Source organism: Fonsecaea nubica, assembly GCF_001646965.1.
Source record: "Fonsecaea nubica strain CBS 269.64 chromosome Unknown Scaff15, whole genome shotgun sequence".
In the NCBI taxonomy this organism is placed as follows: Eukaryota; Fungi; Ascomycota; class Eurotiomycetes; order Chaetothyriales; family Herpotrichiellaceae; genus Fonsecaea; species Fonsecaea nubica.
Genome location: NW_019173688.1, coordinates 104,357 through 119,442, shown reverse-complemented (window position 1 = coordinate 119,442; position 15,086 = coordinate 104,357). Strand labels below are relative to the sequence as shown.

At 52.6% G+C, this 15,086-nt stretch overlaps 4 protein-coding genes across 4 annotated transcripts; all 4 read left to right on the top strand.

The window, feature by feature from the left end:
• Window positions 1–196: 196 nt before the first annotated feature.
• AYO20_03242 (hypothetical protein) lies at window positions 197–2,599 on the top strand (the record flags this gene model as incomplete). Its single annotated transcript, XM_022641545.1, has 1 exon — window positions 197–2,599. The coding sequence occupies one exon, from the start codon at window positions 197–199 to the stop codon at window positions 2,597–2,599; it is 2,403 nt and encodes an 800-aa protein (XP_022502405.1).
• A 372-nt stretch (window positions 2,600–2,971) lies between these two features.
• Window positions 2,972–3,475, top strand: AYO20_03241 (hypothetical protein; the record flags this gene model as incomplete). The annotated part of the gene is made up of 1 exon (XM_022641544.1): window positions 2,972–3,475. The coding sequence occupies one exon, from the start codon at window positions 2,972–2,974 to the stop codon at window positions 3,473–3,475; it is 504 nt and encodes a 167-aa protein (XP_022502404.1).
• A 1,765-nt stretch (window positions 3,476–5,240) lies between these two features.
• AYO20_03240 (hypothetical protein) lies at window positions 5,241–9,131 on the top strand (the record flags this gene model as incomplete). The annotated part of the gene is made up of 1 exon (XM_022641543.1): window positions 5,241–9,131. The coding sequence occupies one exon, from the start codon at window positions 5,241–5,243 to the stop codon at window positions 9,129–9,131; it is 3,891 nt and encodes a 1,296-aa protein (XP_022502403.1).
• Window positions 9,132–11,190: 2,059 nt separating this feature from the next.
• On the top strand, window positions 11,191–14,334 carry AYO20_03239 (hypothetical protein; the record flags this gene model as incomplete). Its single annotated transcript, XM_022641542.1, has 3 exons — window positions 11,191–11,256; window positions 11,317–12,032; window positions 12,087–14,334. The coding sequence occupies 3 exons, from the start codon at window positions 11,191–11,193 to the stop codon at window positions 14,332–14,334; spliced, it is 3,030 nt and encodes a 1,009-aa protein (XP_022502402.1).
• Between the last annotated feature and the right edge of the window lie 752 nt (window positions 14,335–15,086).

Sequence of the window (15,086 nt, the reverse complement as noted above, 5' to 3'; positions counted from 1 at the left end):
CTTGTTTTGTCGCTATTTTCGCGTTGTGTGTCAATAATGTACCAGTATATTTGTTGTCTCTACCTCACTGGACGCCCTGAATACCTGCAAGACAGAAAAGATTTTTAGGCCGAGGGCACTTTGGTTTCGCTTCCGCAAGTAGGGTGATCAGAAAAGCATCTATTTCTTCTTCTATTTATTCTCTCGCTTCACCACGATGTCGACGTCTGCATATCAGACAAATGCCAGACCCCGGGGTAGGCCTGGGAGCTTCAGCGATACTTCTGAGAAGCAGACTCGCAGTCGAGCCTCGAGTTCGGCGTCTGCAAAGCTTTCCAAGACGCTGTCGAGGACTCTTGATGAGGTCTCTATTCCAAGGAATAGCCGTTCGAATTCCCCGGCTATCTATTTCCACCGGCAAAGGACGCACGACTCAAAGTGGTCGGATCCTGTGGTGGTTACATCTAGACATCCTGCCCTCTCCTTGCGATCCGACAAGAGTATCTCGTCAAGAATGGAGGATGACACAATTCATTCCCCGGGTTCGCCAACTAAGGTGAAACCACATATCATCAATGGGTCCCATGACCGACCGGATACATCTATATCAGATGCGCGCCCTCTCTCACCTACGAAATCGTCGATGACCGCTGTTCCCGAGGCTGTCGAATTTATGGGATCCCCTACAAGAGATGTGGAGCTTCTGCAGACCTCGCAAGGTCTTCGTCAGAAGAGCTTGTCGTCGAGATCGCTTTCATCGATGCAGCCAACTGTTTCCGAAGAGCCTCAGGACATCGTGCCTCCCCAAATCACATCGCCATTCCCCCCAGTGCCCATATCAGCTCCCTGTTCTACTGACGTTGTAGAGCCATCTGCGAAGGGTTCCAAGTCGCCACTACGCGAAGAAACGATCCTCGGCTCTCCAAAAAGGTCCAAATCATCTTTGCACGAACCCATAGCTGCACCAATGGGCACAAGCTCAGTGCCATATCCTTATGACCCACTGGTTGCGCCAACTCCGCAGGGCCCGGTAGTCTTTATGCAACCTACGTTTGGCCAACATCTTGCGGATTCCACGGAGGGAGACATGCCTTTTATGTCGAGCCCTCCGTTACCTACTGACGGAACCTATCTTCATGGGTACCCACCTCACGGTCGCTCGCCCTTAGCTTCGCCTCCATTGTCACCCTTTCTCCAGCAACCTGCTGGTAGTCCGCCACCACAGGGTGTGCCATTCCCACCACCTTTCCCGTATCACTATCCCCATCCGTTCGTAGCTAACCCTAATCTCCAACTCGCGTTCTACCCACCACCCTTCCCTGCCCCTCCTGGGCCTTTTCCCTATCCAGATGTGGTGTCTCGATCCGGCTCTGCAGCACCTGATGATGAGCGCACCAAACTGCTTGAGAAAGTCTCAAGCGTCCTTCCTGACATCAATCGCTTACTGCACTACTACCAAGAAAGTCAAGGGCTTCTATCTGAGAAGGATCATCTCGTCAAGCAAGCTGAATCGCAGCACAATGAGGAGATTGCGAAGCTAAGAATTGAACTGAGCGCGTCCAAAGAAGAATACGAGCGCATCATAGGAGAGCAAGCTCGTGAAAACCTGAAGCTGAAAAACGAAATTACGGAACAGGGAGAAAAGATTTTACATCTTGAGGCATCTTCACGGGATCTTGCGCGGGCGAATGAGGAGATAGCTAACAATCTGACGCTGAAATGCAAGGCCTTTGAGAATGAGGTCGAGAACAGTCGGGCTATGAATGAGCAGCTGACTGCAACCAAGGTTGACCTTGAGGACCAGATCGAAGCTGTCAAGAAGCAGCTTGATGACGAACGGATGCAGCATCAGCGCTCACAGACTGACTTGATTCAAGCCCATGAAAAGCAAATGGCGGACAAAGAGGACGTTCATGTCAGGTTACTAAATGAACACAAGGCCGGTCTTTCAAAACTTCAACTTGATCTGGCAGGTCTGATAACAAAGCATACACAGCAGAGAAGAGATCTGGAATCTGCGCGCGCAGTCATTTCCGAGCATGAACAATCCTTGGCCACCAAATACAAGGAGCTGGCCGAGTCTACGCAATTGCACAAAAATCAAATGGAGGCGCAGCGGAAGGCCATAGAGGAGACCGCAGAGCAGCACAAGCAAGAGTGTGCGGATTTGTCACAGAAATTGGCTCAAGCTATGGGAAAGCACAAAGATGAAATCACTGCACTGCGGGAAGGGCATCAGAGAGAGATTGGACAACTGCGCAAAGCAGCCGAAGGACGATTGTCAGAACTGATCACCAACCACAAGCAACGTGAATCGCAACTCCAGGATGAACTGAATGCCCTCCAATCCGTGGTCGAAGACCTTCAGGATGACCTTCAAGAGCAGCGTAACGTCAATAACAGCCTGAAGACTGAATTGGCGACTGCGCAGAAAGCTCACCAGGCACTTCAGACCACGACTGAAATGACCAATCAGCACCATACAGAATTGGCGGAATCTATACTCTGTTTGAGAGAAAAGCAAGCTCAATGGCAACGAGAAAGTGAGCGAATGGAGCGCATCCTGCGAAGCTTGGGGCACACAAGTGCTAATAAAGGAAAGGGTGACAACTTCTTGTGAGTGCGGTCCGTGGCGCCACTGACAATGATCGTTCTCATTCGTTTCCAGGGTTTCTTCGGGCGCACGCCGCTGACAGGTCAATGCAGTGTAAGTGCATTCCAGTCACTGGCAATATCAGTGGAAAATGTTGCGGAGCAGTTCTTCCGGGACCAGCCATGTTTGAGTCATTCCCTGTTGCGGGCAGCTCGACTAAGCGGTCTCCCTGATATGACAGGCACGACGACGGTAGCTCGGGCGCTTCGTTCCCTTTTCATTCAGAATCAGATATTCACTGTCCTACATCAGAGGATCTTTCGGCCATTTTTGTTCACATCATCGCATGGCGAGTGCGATGACTCTGGTATGGAGACGTGCTTGTCTAGGGTGTCGAAAATGATCTGTGCGAAGAGCATCCATCGAGAAGCAATATGGAGAGCAATCACGATGCGGGCTCTCTACACCAGTTCCTATGGCCGCAAAGCCGCGAGCACGGTCGCAACCTCTGTCAGCAAGGAGATCGTCGACAAATTACAATCGATGACATTGGCCGAGTACATTCCAGGGTTGATAAAAGCGGTCCGCTCGATTACCAAGGCAGCAGTCCAGCTGTGGCGTCAAGTACGGGTCGAATGGGCGGCTGTCCGATCCAGCATGTCTCCAAAGATCTTGAAGACAGAAGGAACATCGAGTCCAAGTGATATCACGCTCAGGATACGACCACATATCTTCAGGGAATGCTTCAGGACTGTGGATGATGTTGGGAGGGACTCGGGTCCACCAAATATGCCACCTACGGCAGCTTGCATCTACCTTCAGGGTACCGCACTGTGTCAAGACTCGCCACTGGTCATAGCAAGGCGTCGGGAGCTGATGGCAGACAATGGATGGCAAGAGTGAAGTAGAAGGCATTGTACAACAGAAACCTTGTACCAAACCAGAGGTCAGTAGTTGCACCTGGACCCAAAGCGCGGATTGTGGTTCTACGGAAACTCGTACATGCGACCCACCGACATGAGTTCTCGATACGAAAGATATTATGAGGAGTTGGCGCCAGCGATTGGACAGAATGACATGCACTGGCACGGCACTGGCAAGGGGAAAGGGACAAGAATCTGCCCATGATTCTGCCCCAGGCTAGTGAGATCTACTCTAATGATCCCTGTAGCGAAGACCAAAGGGCAGTGCTGGCTGCTCAGTGGCCTGTGGGCTCGTAAGGCTGATTCGGGGCGGTGCAAGCTGCTTCAGTGTGGGATACTCGAGGCTCCATGACTCCATGGCTCCTTCAAGCTTTGCTTTGGAGAAGGTTAGCTGGTTAGGCAGCGAGTGGAGGTTCCTTGCATCATACCGAGTAAACTGTATTGTTGATTATTATTATCTATCATTACTTCGTACACCGTGCAGACCGTGGTACCATGGACCCGATACTCGTGGTCGGGACGGATCACCAAGTAAATTGTCCAACAGCTCCCACTGCGAGCACGAATACTCCTAATTGAGCTCACCGGCTTGGGGGAACCGGGCTTGTGGCTTGTCAGGGCCTTGTGTGGAATGATATCGTGGGTCCCTGCAGTGACCATCCCCGTTCGTCTGCGCTTGGGTCGAATCAACCCTGGGCGCCTCGACACCTCTAACGCGGGAGCTGAAAAGTAGTGTCATTCAAACCTCCAACAGCCGACCACCATGGCTGTGCTCACTTGCTCACCATCCAGGGACGGGCCTGGTGGGCTTTCCATCTCCATCTCCACCTCAATCCTCCCCCCCGAGAGGAGGCCAACTGAGGCTTGATCCCTCCACCTGCGCGAGACAAGGAAAAACAACACCTCCACCACCACCTTCACTCGCTTTACCACCAACCGTCACTGCGATCATCTGCTTGACTTTCCTCAAAGCCTCCTCCGGTCTGCTCGGCCTCGAAACCTTCCTTTTGACCCAAGTCCCTCAATCCCACCGCGCGCCTGCGAGCCTTTTCCGCCGGCCGACCTCCGATCCATTGTATTCATCAGGCTGTTTCCTCCCGGGTGCAGTTCAATGCTTGGGTCGCGAACCACTTCTCTCACAGCAGCTCCAAAATCTGCCCTCAATCTGCCTACCTACGCCGTTCTCAGTCACTGCTTCTTGCTGGTGGCTGCTCCTCAACCCTTTCCACAGCCCTGTCCGTCGTCCCTCTGCGCGACCAGTCACATCTCTCGAGTGCCTGTCCGACCACATCAGCAGACACCACAATCGGGTGCCACAGATCTCCTGTGCTCCTCTTGACGATTTCCCTCTCGGCTTCTAGTGTATGATTATCCTTCGATTCACTCTCCTCTTTTTCCCTCTCGACATATCGTGGTGCATCGGACGCAGCTGCATATCCACGGCACCCACCAGATCCACGTCAGGCGCAGTCTTCAGTGACTCACTTTCTCTGTTCTTTGACTCAAGCAGCATCATTCCGTGCATTCTGGGGTCGACGTGTTTGATCGGAGGTGTTCAGGATACGCAGATACCTGCAATAAACCACAATATTCTTGACAGCCTCACAATAGGCGGCCCATCCGCCTAACATGCCTCCGACGCCCTGAACATTCGGGACCTCTCAGATCGTCCCCACTTGAGAATTGAGCAAAATAGCAGGGACACATCTCGCTTTCCTCTTACCAGGCTGCACACTTGCGACAACATGTCGCACTCGATCCCGAATTCCTACAGGACCCAGAGGGCCGGGCAGCAATCTCCGCTCCTGGCGACTCCAGCGTTTCACCTACCGCGACAAACACAAACCCAGCAACACAGAGCGAATTCTTCTATGTCGAAGAGCCATCATCACAATGCGAGTATAACGTCAAACCCCTCTCAAGGGATGCAGGAAGTCGGGAGTGGATCGGACGTTTGGCCGGGCAATGCCCACTTCACGCTCCCAGCAGTGTCGAGTCCTGGATCCTTGCACCCTTCCGCTGACATTTACAACCTTGAAGAAGATACTCCGTACCGCGAATCCTCATTTGACGATTTCTTGACAACGGAAGAATCCTCTGAAAACCCTCTGAGCGAACATACTACTCCACAGGAACAAATTTGGGAGCAACAATTCTTAACACAGGAGGCGGCACAACTTCAGATAGTCGATTCCTACGGGTCAAACGATTTCGAGGCCGTGCATGGAGTTTCAGGTAGCTCAGATCTACGAGGTTGTCTTCAACATCCCGAGGAAGGGCTGCCGAAATTCGTGTCTGGCGAAGAGCTCAGGAGTTCCAAGAGCTCCTCACTTGGCTCGCCTCTCCCTTTTTCTCCGCAAATACAAAGTGCCAGCCAGGGACAAAATCAATCAATGGACCACCTGGGCGCTTCCCACAAGAGGGGAGCCTCTCAAAACCTCAAAGTGGACACAACGCCTAACCGCGTCCTCTCACCCAGTAACAAGGTGAACGCCTGGCAATACTCCACCCATATACGTGCACCGAGTCCCGTGGTCATGATATCCGACTACGGAGCTTCTGGTGTGAAGCCTGAGACTCCACAGAACCTCATGCCTCCATCTGCAAAGCGTGGTCGCGAAGGCGAATCTTCTGAGGAGGACGAGGAGGAAGACGAAGATGAATCTGGGCACGATAGAGCAGGACCAGGAGATGCCGATGTCTCCCCATCTCATCTCATGCCCCCGGATGTCAATGGAACGGAGAGTTCACGTTCGACGCCCACCCAACGCCACGGGCTCGAACCACATTCGAGGAACGATGAAACAACATCCTCAGTCAAAGAACTCGAAGAGCAGCGCCAGCTCGAGGAAAGAAACGCTGAGGTTCAAGAATGGCTTGCCACAAGCGACGCCGGAAGTGGGCCCGAGGATGAATCTGGAGGGAAGGCTTCTCGCCGGACACCTCAAGGCACAAGGCGGCGAGCTCATACCACCGAGGGTCGTTTGGACCATCGTGGCCCCGTATACTCGGACGAGCATATTCCTGGCCCAGGAGCTCTCGTTGATGTCGATTCAGACGACGAATATTTTGACGAAGTTTCGGTGCAATCGTCGGACATTGAAGAGCTCACTGAGCAGGTCCTCGAGCATTATCGGGTTGTTAGATCCCCGCGCCTCTCACCACGTGCTCTGGACGGTGATGCATCGACTGACCAAACCGCCTTCCCTCCGCTTGAAGACGAAACTTCGCCGGAATCGCAGGAGCCGCTCCCTACTCAGTTCATGAGGCGAGGCCCGTGGCAAGATCCGGTTCGTGGGCCTGTTATCAGCACAAGAGGGCAACCGAACACGTCCAACGCCGCCGCCTACAAATTCAACGAGGAAGCAGCAAAGTGGGAAACTGCCTCTCGGGCTGCCACGTGGGGAACGGGACGTCGTCTCAGCGAAAGCGAAATCAACTCTATCGTCGAAGGCAGTCAGATTCGGCATCTGTCCCTCTCAAAAAGGGGCCGGGAACGAACGAGCAGCATCTTCAGCAAGGCTCGAGGCATCGTCCTTAGGCGAAGTAGCAGCAATATAAAAGAAGAGCCCTTAGCAGAGGACAACGAGGCAGAACCACGAGGACATGCCCACCGAAGCTCTGTTGGGAGTGTCAGACCCCAGAGGATGCCGAGTTTCGGCAAGCCAAAGTCACCTCCCTTGAATACGGGTAGTGCCTTGCTTGCGATGACTGGCCAGCTTGCAGCTGTTGGCCGTGGGAACTCGGTGGCCCAGGGTCTTGATGCCTCCAAGTCGACACGCCCCTTGCAGACGCTAAGAAAGCAGCGTAGCAAGAGTGACGTGACCAAGAATGCAAAGTCGTCCAACCCGGGCCTGGCTGATTTATTGACCAAGCACGGCGGGCCGCCCATCCCAACTCTTGCGTCTCCAATGCATGAGCGCGAACCCATCCTGGCGGCACAGGTTAGAGACAACGAAGTGGCCCCTGCGGATGACGATGAAGATGAAACAGACGAGGTGGCCCTCAAGATGGATCTTGAGATTCGGGCGGAGGACATCAAGCCGACAATCGAAGGATTTAGGGACCACGCGCGGAAACTCAATCCCAGACTCGAGCCGTATCTGGTTGACCGGGTTGGCCAGGAGCAGATTCGACGCTACAAGAAACTGATCGAAACCAAGATTAAACACACTCGGTCTGTCCAGGTTGCGCGCAAGTGCCCTTCGGGCAAGTTTTGTTTTGAGCTGGGCGGCGAGGCGACCCCACTGGCGCCACGGGCCAGCACCAAGGATCCAGACACGACGCTGACACAATTTCAGATCAGCAATCCTGCTGACGATGAGGTGGACGAGTCTGGGTTCACCGACGGGATTGTCACGCCGGCCCTGTTTCCTCCGGGGATCCCATTACCACCAGTACCACGACTCCCGGCCGAATTTGAGTGTAATCTCTGCTTCAAAGTCAAGAAGTTTCACAAACCGTCCGACTGGACCAAGCACGTACATGAGGACGTTCAGCCCTTCTCCTGCACCTTTCCCAATTGTTCCGAGTCGAAGTCTTTCAAGCGAAAGGCCGACTGGGTCCGTCACGAGAATGAGCGGCACCGACACTTAGAGTGGTGGCAATGTTCGATCCAGGAATGCAACCATATTTGTTACCGTAAAGACAACTTTGTCCAACACCTGGTACGGGAACACAAGATGAGCGAGCCCAAGATCAAGCGGGGTTCGGGTAGCAGCAAGAACAAGGCTGTCAACAGCGGTCCCCAAGAGGACAGTGAAGTGTGGCGTATGGTGGATAAGTGCCGCTTTGAGACGGAAAAGAAGCCCCGAGATGAACCCTGCCGCTTCTGTGGCAACGTTTGTTCGAGCTTCAAGAAGCTGTCGGTCCATATGGGCAAGCATATGGAACAGATCGCGATGCCGGTCCTGCAACTGGTGGATATGGCAGAAGTGTCTCCTGACACCATTGTGAGCCCCATCGATCAACCGCCGATGATGGCGTCGTCGTTTGGTACCATTCCCGGAGCGATGAATAACGTGGATATGAGCAATCTCTCGCCATATCCTGTCAGTGCGACATCGGCCTACCAGACATCATCGGCGGGACAGTCGCCAGCTTCGATGCACGTCCATGCCCAAAACGGAGGGTTTCCCCTCGACCAGGGATACTATAGCCCGCATGCATTGACACCGACAGCCCCAGGGCAAATGATGACGGGCGGCTACGGTGCTACGGCCAGCTACAGTCATCAGTCTCCTGTATTCATGGGTCCGAGTCCAATGGAAGTGCCGCATTCACATAATCTGTCGCCTCAGAACGCGATGGTGACACCCCGATCTCAGCCTATGGGTTCCGGGTATGAGAATGCGTTCTACGACTCAACGGGTGCGATGTATACGCAAGCATCGATGCAACCCATGTACGTGAGCGCGCACTCGCACCCGCAATCGATGCCAGGGTATGCCGTAGCGGGGCAATATGCCTCATCCATGCTACCGAATCAAGCACGAGGGAGCAACACCAACCCAATGGAACTTGAGGGTCGCGCAGGGCTGGGTCTGCAGACGGACTTGCATGTGCACACGGCGCAACAGTATATGTACGGGGGAGCGGGAACGGGAGAGACAAGTGCAGACATGCATTTTGCATGATCAAGTTGGAAGATGTTATCGAATTCACTTTTTCCAAGAGTGAGGCGGCGAGAGAGCCGAGGGATTGATTGTTCGGGAGTCGAGGAGTCCGGGATTTGGGATTGGGTATGGTTCAGACCTTGATGTCGGAGAGGTTACGGTCGTATTTCTAGATACCCCGATGATGTTCTTTTTTGAGTCCCACGATTAGAGTCTGGGTTATGATTGGCATGACAATGATCAATGCAATGATGGGACTATGTGAACAGTTTGAGTTTTGCAACTTGGGATTGAATTCTGGAACTTTTGGGAGTTTTGAAAGTCAAGGACTTTTCGGAAGCAGTAGGGTGCCTGGGTGCATGAGCCAGTCAGAGGATTTGGTACGAGACAGACGATCAAGAGCGCGGGCCGTTGTTGGACTGGGCAAACAGGGTGTTGAACGTTAGTGGGGGCCGTGTATTAATAACACCAGACACCAGGTATTTAGGTACGAGGACCAAGAGAGATAGAAAGAAAGAGGTACCCTTGGCATTTTGACCCATATGCATAGCCACAGCTTGGGTTGCGGGTACAATGACCGCAGAGGGGTATCCGATGTCCAAAATGAGGGTGGGTAGGTGTATACTTACAAGTAGAACTGGTAAGTAGTTTTGTTAGATGTACGGAGGAGTGGTGTATTTGATATGATGCATTGGGTATCTAATATCAATATGTACGTAAATACCTCGGTTCGTACGAACAAGGTACCAACTCACCCGCTCTCCTGCTACGTAAGGATCCTCGTACAACTACTGACATTACAAGTTGCTGTATCCGTACCCAAAAGTCCCTGGCAGCAGCAGGCAGCAACAGGCAACCACTAAACCATAAATAGACTAGATCAAGGCACACTCGCAGCTAGTTGCGATCACTCCGGACTCATGATTGGCTAGTTCTTTTCCGCCGCGACAAATGCCCCGTCTGACCGGTCAGAGTAGTTCCAGTAGTTTTGTTACTTCCGGTCACGAGTCGGACAACTGAGGCAGATTTGAGCCAGTCATGAACGGCCACACACCGTCATCTCTTCTCATCTTTCCACCCAAAAACCACCCCCCCTTCCATACGCTGTTATCCCTCCTTGCCCTCTGCTCTTTCACCCCCACTCTTCCTTGATACCGCAGACGGAACTACAAACTACGACCTCGTACACCTTAACTGACTCTTACGCACACCCGGGCACTCAATTCACACACAACTGTTCAACTACACCACCTTTTCCCCTACTACTCCTACACCGGTTGTTGCATCCCTTGATTCTTCGCATCTTCTGAAATATCGTACTGGTTTCATTCTCATCCAGAAAAGAACCATGACTCCTCAACGACTTCTTCCACCATTCCGTTAATTCCATACGGCTGGATTGATCAGGTTCGTCTAACCAACCCGTGAGTCCCTCTTCCCATCACTTGCACCGCCCCCCCCCCCATGTCTTTCCAAGTGCCCCAAGTCCCAAGTTGGTGCCAAAGTCTCTCTCTCTCTCTCTTCCCCCTTCTCTCCTCTCTGCATGTTCATAAATTAATATCTAGTCTTCCTCTCCCCCCCCAGCAGCATGGAGATTTGGCCTTCTTCAGCCGCCTCATTCTTGTCGAGTCGGGCCAAAAAAAATCCTAGGCTAGGCTGAAACGCACCGCCTTGCTTGTGTTGATTGGCTATCTCGACCTCCACCGTTCTTCACAAACGATGACCTAGGCGTAATTCCTTCGTCGCCGGTCTCAATTCAATCAGGCGGTGTTCTCATACCGTCATTGAGCCTCTCTTGACTGTTGCTGGCTCTATCGTCCCTTGTTCGAGTGGCGTGTCCTCGCCTGCGCAGTCAGACCTTGGCCTCTTGTATACCCCGGAATCTGCGCGGGTCGAATTGAACGACAGGGTAAGCATTCTATTCCCCTCCTCCAGCTGGGCGGGCAAGGAAACGAAACTTTTGCCTCATTTCCTTTCGCATGATCGGGAACTAGTCACCTATCGGGTTCTTTCTGTCTGAGGTCTGGGCTGATTCTTGGGGTGTCAGTTATATTGCGTCCTTCGACCTCCTTCTCTCGTCATGGCAGACAACCACTCTCGACCGCGTCAATCGGTCGTCAAACCTGCCTGGCCGACAAGATCAAATGTATATCCGGCACTGCCTCACCAACCTGTCCCTCCGGTGGTTTCTGACTCATTGCACCAGGCATTTGTCTCAATACCAGACGAGGGCAGTGCATCTGCGTCTGCCCTACACTCAGCCTACCCAACGGATCCTGTCTTGACAGGGTTGCAGACCCCGTTGACGGCCATGGACTCTCCCGATGACCACATTCCTAGAAGTTTCTTTTCGTCCTCTGATGTTCCATTCCCGGATTACTCTGGCTCCTTTGAACCCTACCCGTTCCAACATATGCAAGGCGACTCCCAGTATTCCATTTCGTCTCCTGGTACATCGCTCCCACCTCGCTTTGTGGAATCGTCTTCTGCTGCTGTCGACGGTGTTACCAGTCACCAGCCCGCTGCCGCACCATGGAATCATCTGACTGCCACCGGAGGAGTACTTGCCTTTTTATCTGACACAGGGAGCTCTAATGAACCTGGACTGCCTCCACGACATCTGGAAACTCCTCTTCATGATCGTACATTCTCTTCTGCCAGCGCACAAAAATCCCTAGGAGATTCAGGCTACGAGACTCGATCAAGGAAATCTCAGCATGAAGTAGACTCGGTCATGGACGAGCAGACAGAAATGGATGACCAGGACATGGACACAACTTCCCATTTGCCACCCTATGCTCATTCCACTCGCCCACCCAACACCTCTCGTGCCCCGAATGCAACTCAACGACCGCAGCAAAGACCTGGAGAGTTGGAATGTTCGGAATGTAGGTATACGGGCAAGACAAGGTCCGATCTGAAGTAAGTTGTGTATGAATCCGTCTGAAGATGCAAGGTTGACCGGCGCAATCGCAGAAAACACTGTGCTCGCCACAAGCGCGAGCACAAATGTCCCTTTGCGGAGTGCGCCCGGCACGCCAAAGGGTTTGCAACTGTCAATGACCTTGACAGACATCTAAAGGCGGTGCATAACATCAACAACCGGAAGACCAGATCCTACAAATGTTTCGCCGACGGCTGCAACAAAGCGGGAAAGGAATGGCCTCGGTTGGACAATTTCAAGCAGCACCTCAAAAAGATGCATGGCGAAGAGACCGTGGATGATCTGCTTCAAGCGTACGTGTCCGCCCTCTGCTGCATATTCTTCGCGCTGACTCTTGCAAGGTCCAACAAATGGTATGAGCAGCAACCTCAACATGCACATGCGGATGAGACGGCATCCCTTGCGCCGTCGATCGCCTCGCCCTCGTCGCCCTTGGTTTCCGGTCACGATCGGTTTCCCCTTTCTGACAATAACAACAGCTATTCAAATGCCGCCCACGTTTTCAATTCAAACATGCCCGAGACCGTCCAGATGTCTCGCCAGACAAGTCACAATGGTCAGGTCAATAATCAAGATCTAATCCGGCCCTTGGGCCTAACCCACGCGATGTCGCAACAACATCCGGGCCGACACATATCCACGGCGACCCAGAACCACAGCTTGCGACAAGCGCGAGCCTTTCCTAACCCGGACATCAACGACATGTCACCACCCACAGCCTACATGCCACGGGCTTGGTCACAGGCCGATTTTTCTCGCTATCAAGATCTGGAACAGCTCCCTCCCGACTTTACCAATCAAAGAGTCAACTACCACTTCTTCCCCCGTGTGCCTCGGAGATCCATTGACGCTGCTGCTGCGGCACTGAAAACGAACTTTGCATACGACTATGACCAATCCTGGAGATTTAAAAGACCCAATACAATTGCCGTCCCAGATCTTGACCAGGACCGGATGGCCGACTTCATCTCACCCCAGGAACTACGGCATATCCCCTCAGACCTCAAGTGCTCACAAGAAGAAGCCCTTGGCTTTGTTGGAAGTAGTACCAACCCCGCCATCGCCGATGGCGGCTTGGGGTCCTCGCCACACCAAAGCTACCAAGTCAACATATCCCCACCCGAGAATTCGTCCAAGTCTGAGCTCCAGAAGGCGATGGAAGAGGAAATCCACTCGTTTTTAGAACGTCATCGCTCCAACGGAGGAAATGAATTGCGCTCCGATGAGGAGATTTTGACTCAATTCCGCTTGTCATTACACGGCAGCGATGCCATGACGAGTTACGCTGCCTCATCTGTGGGGCCGCTGTCGAGGACCACCGACGCCGAACTTTCTGGAGGCATCCGATCGCCTGCGACAAGGTCGACGCAGTTTCGGTGCCACTATGAGGGATGCACAAAGGTGATGCAAAGGCAAAGTGAGCTAAACAAGCACATGAAACGGCATCAGAAGCCATATGGTTGTGTCCACGACGGATGCACCAAAACCTTTGGCAGTAAAGATGATTGGAAGAGGCACGAACGGAATCAACACGAACAACAAGAGTGCTGGCATTGTCATCGATGTTTTCGTGTCTTTTTTCATGATTCATCACGCTTCATCAGGCATATGCAGGAAGCCCATTCGATTCCACGACCCGAGGAAGTGGCCCCGGAACGCCGAGTATCACGCAACCATCAGGGTCGATTCTGGTGTGGATTCTGCAAGGATATCATCGTACACGTACAGACTGATACAGATGCCATCACGCACCGCTTCGGTCACATTGCCGATCACTTCATGAAGGAGAACAAGTCAAGCAAGGAGTGGGTGGAACTCACAGGCAATGGAAAGACCAAGGGAGCACTATCTGAGGAGAGGAAGCAGAGCCAAGGTATCACAGCTGAAGAGGATGAAGATATCGCAGATGCCTCACAGACGCCCTCCTGTGGTTCTCAATCTTCGGCTTCCCAGCAGAGCGGCCTGTCGCCAACCTACCAGCCTTCCTCAAAGCATGCCGTGGGTCCCCACAGCACTCAGCAGAAAGCATCAAGTATGGGTCAAACCCCTGGCACGACAGCAGTCTCTCGAACGTCGGATACACTCGACCACAGTCAGACTCGGAACCCGACCTCTGGTCGACGGCACCATCTGCCACGTAAAGCCTTTGCCACGGTCATCACCTGCTGCCAGTGCGACTCATCCAACGCCTATGGCCTGAGCAAATTCTGTATGATTTCAGATTGTCAGCACAAGTTCTGCGACCGCTGTGTCTGTGCTCACCCCAAGGGCGCCATCTAGAGAATCAGACAGACTCTTCTTTCTGATACTGTGTGCGCGCACTTGCTTCCCTGCCGCTCTGATACTCTCTCGACGATTACGACAATTAGATCGCGTCGGTTCTTTTTTCTTTCTCATTTAATTGTTGATCATACCCCTATGTCCCACGCCGATTTGTTATGCCATTGCTGAAGGGTTGCTGTACGTACGACGACAGGTGTTGCTGGTTGGTTGGCGTTTGTCAAGCACGTTTTGTGTTGCAGTTTTGTCTTATGACTTGGATGAGATCATGCATGTGGCGGAGGACTACGACGAACAGACTTTTCTTTTTTTTTTCCCCGGTCAAGCGACGGATGGAATGGGATTAGGCAGCGCAATCCAGTTTGCGGTTCGAGAGACTTATATACACGGAGGCACTTGGATGGGCATTGAATTGCTGGCTGTATTAGTTTGTTATTGTTGTGACGACACCAAACAACCCACTGGGACAATGGGACAATGGGACAGACTCAGGGATGGATTATTGCATTGTCGCATTATAACATTATCGACATTGGCATTGATATTGACATTAGCATCGGGGCGTTTTTGGTATATAGGGCCCAGCTATTCAGTTCTGGGCCGCTCTTTGGAAGGAGGATTTGGCGGAATTTTCAATGTTAGATGTTATATGTCATCGAACTCCTACCTACCTACCTACCTACAGTGAGTGAGTAAGTGAGTAGATATGAATAAGTTCTGCTCCTTCGTACCATGTCATGCCATTCGCTGGG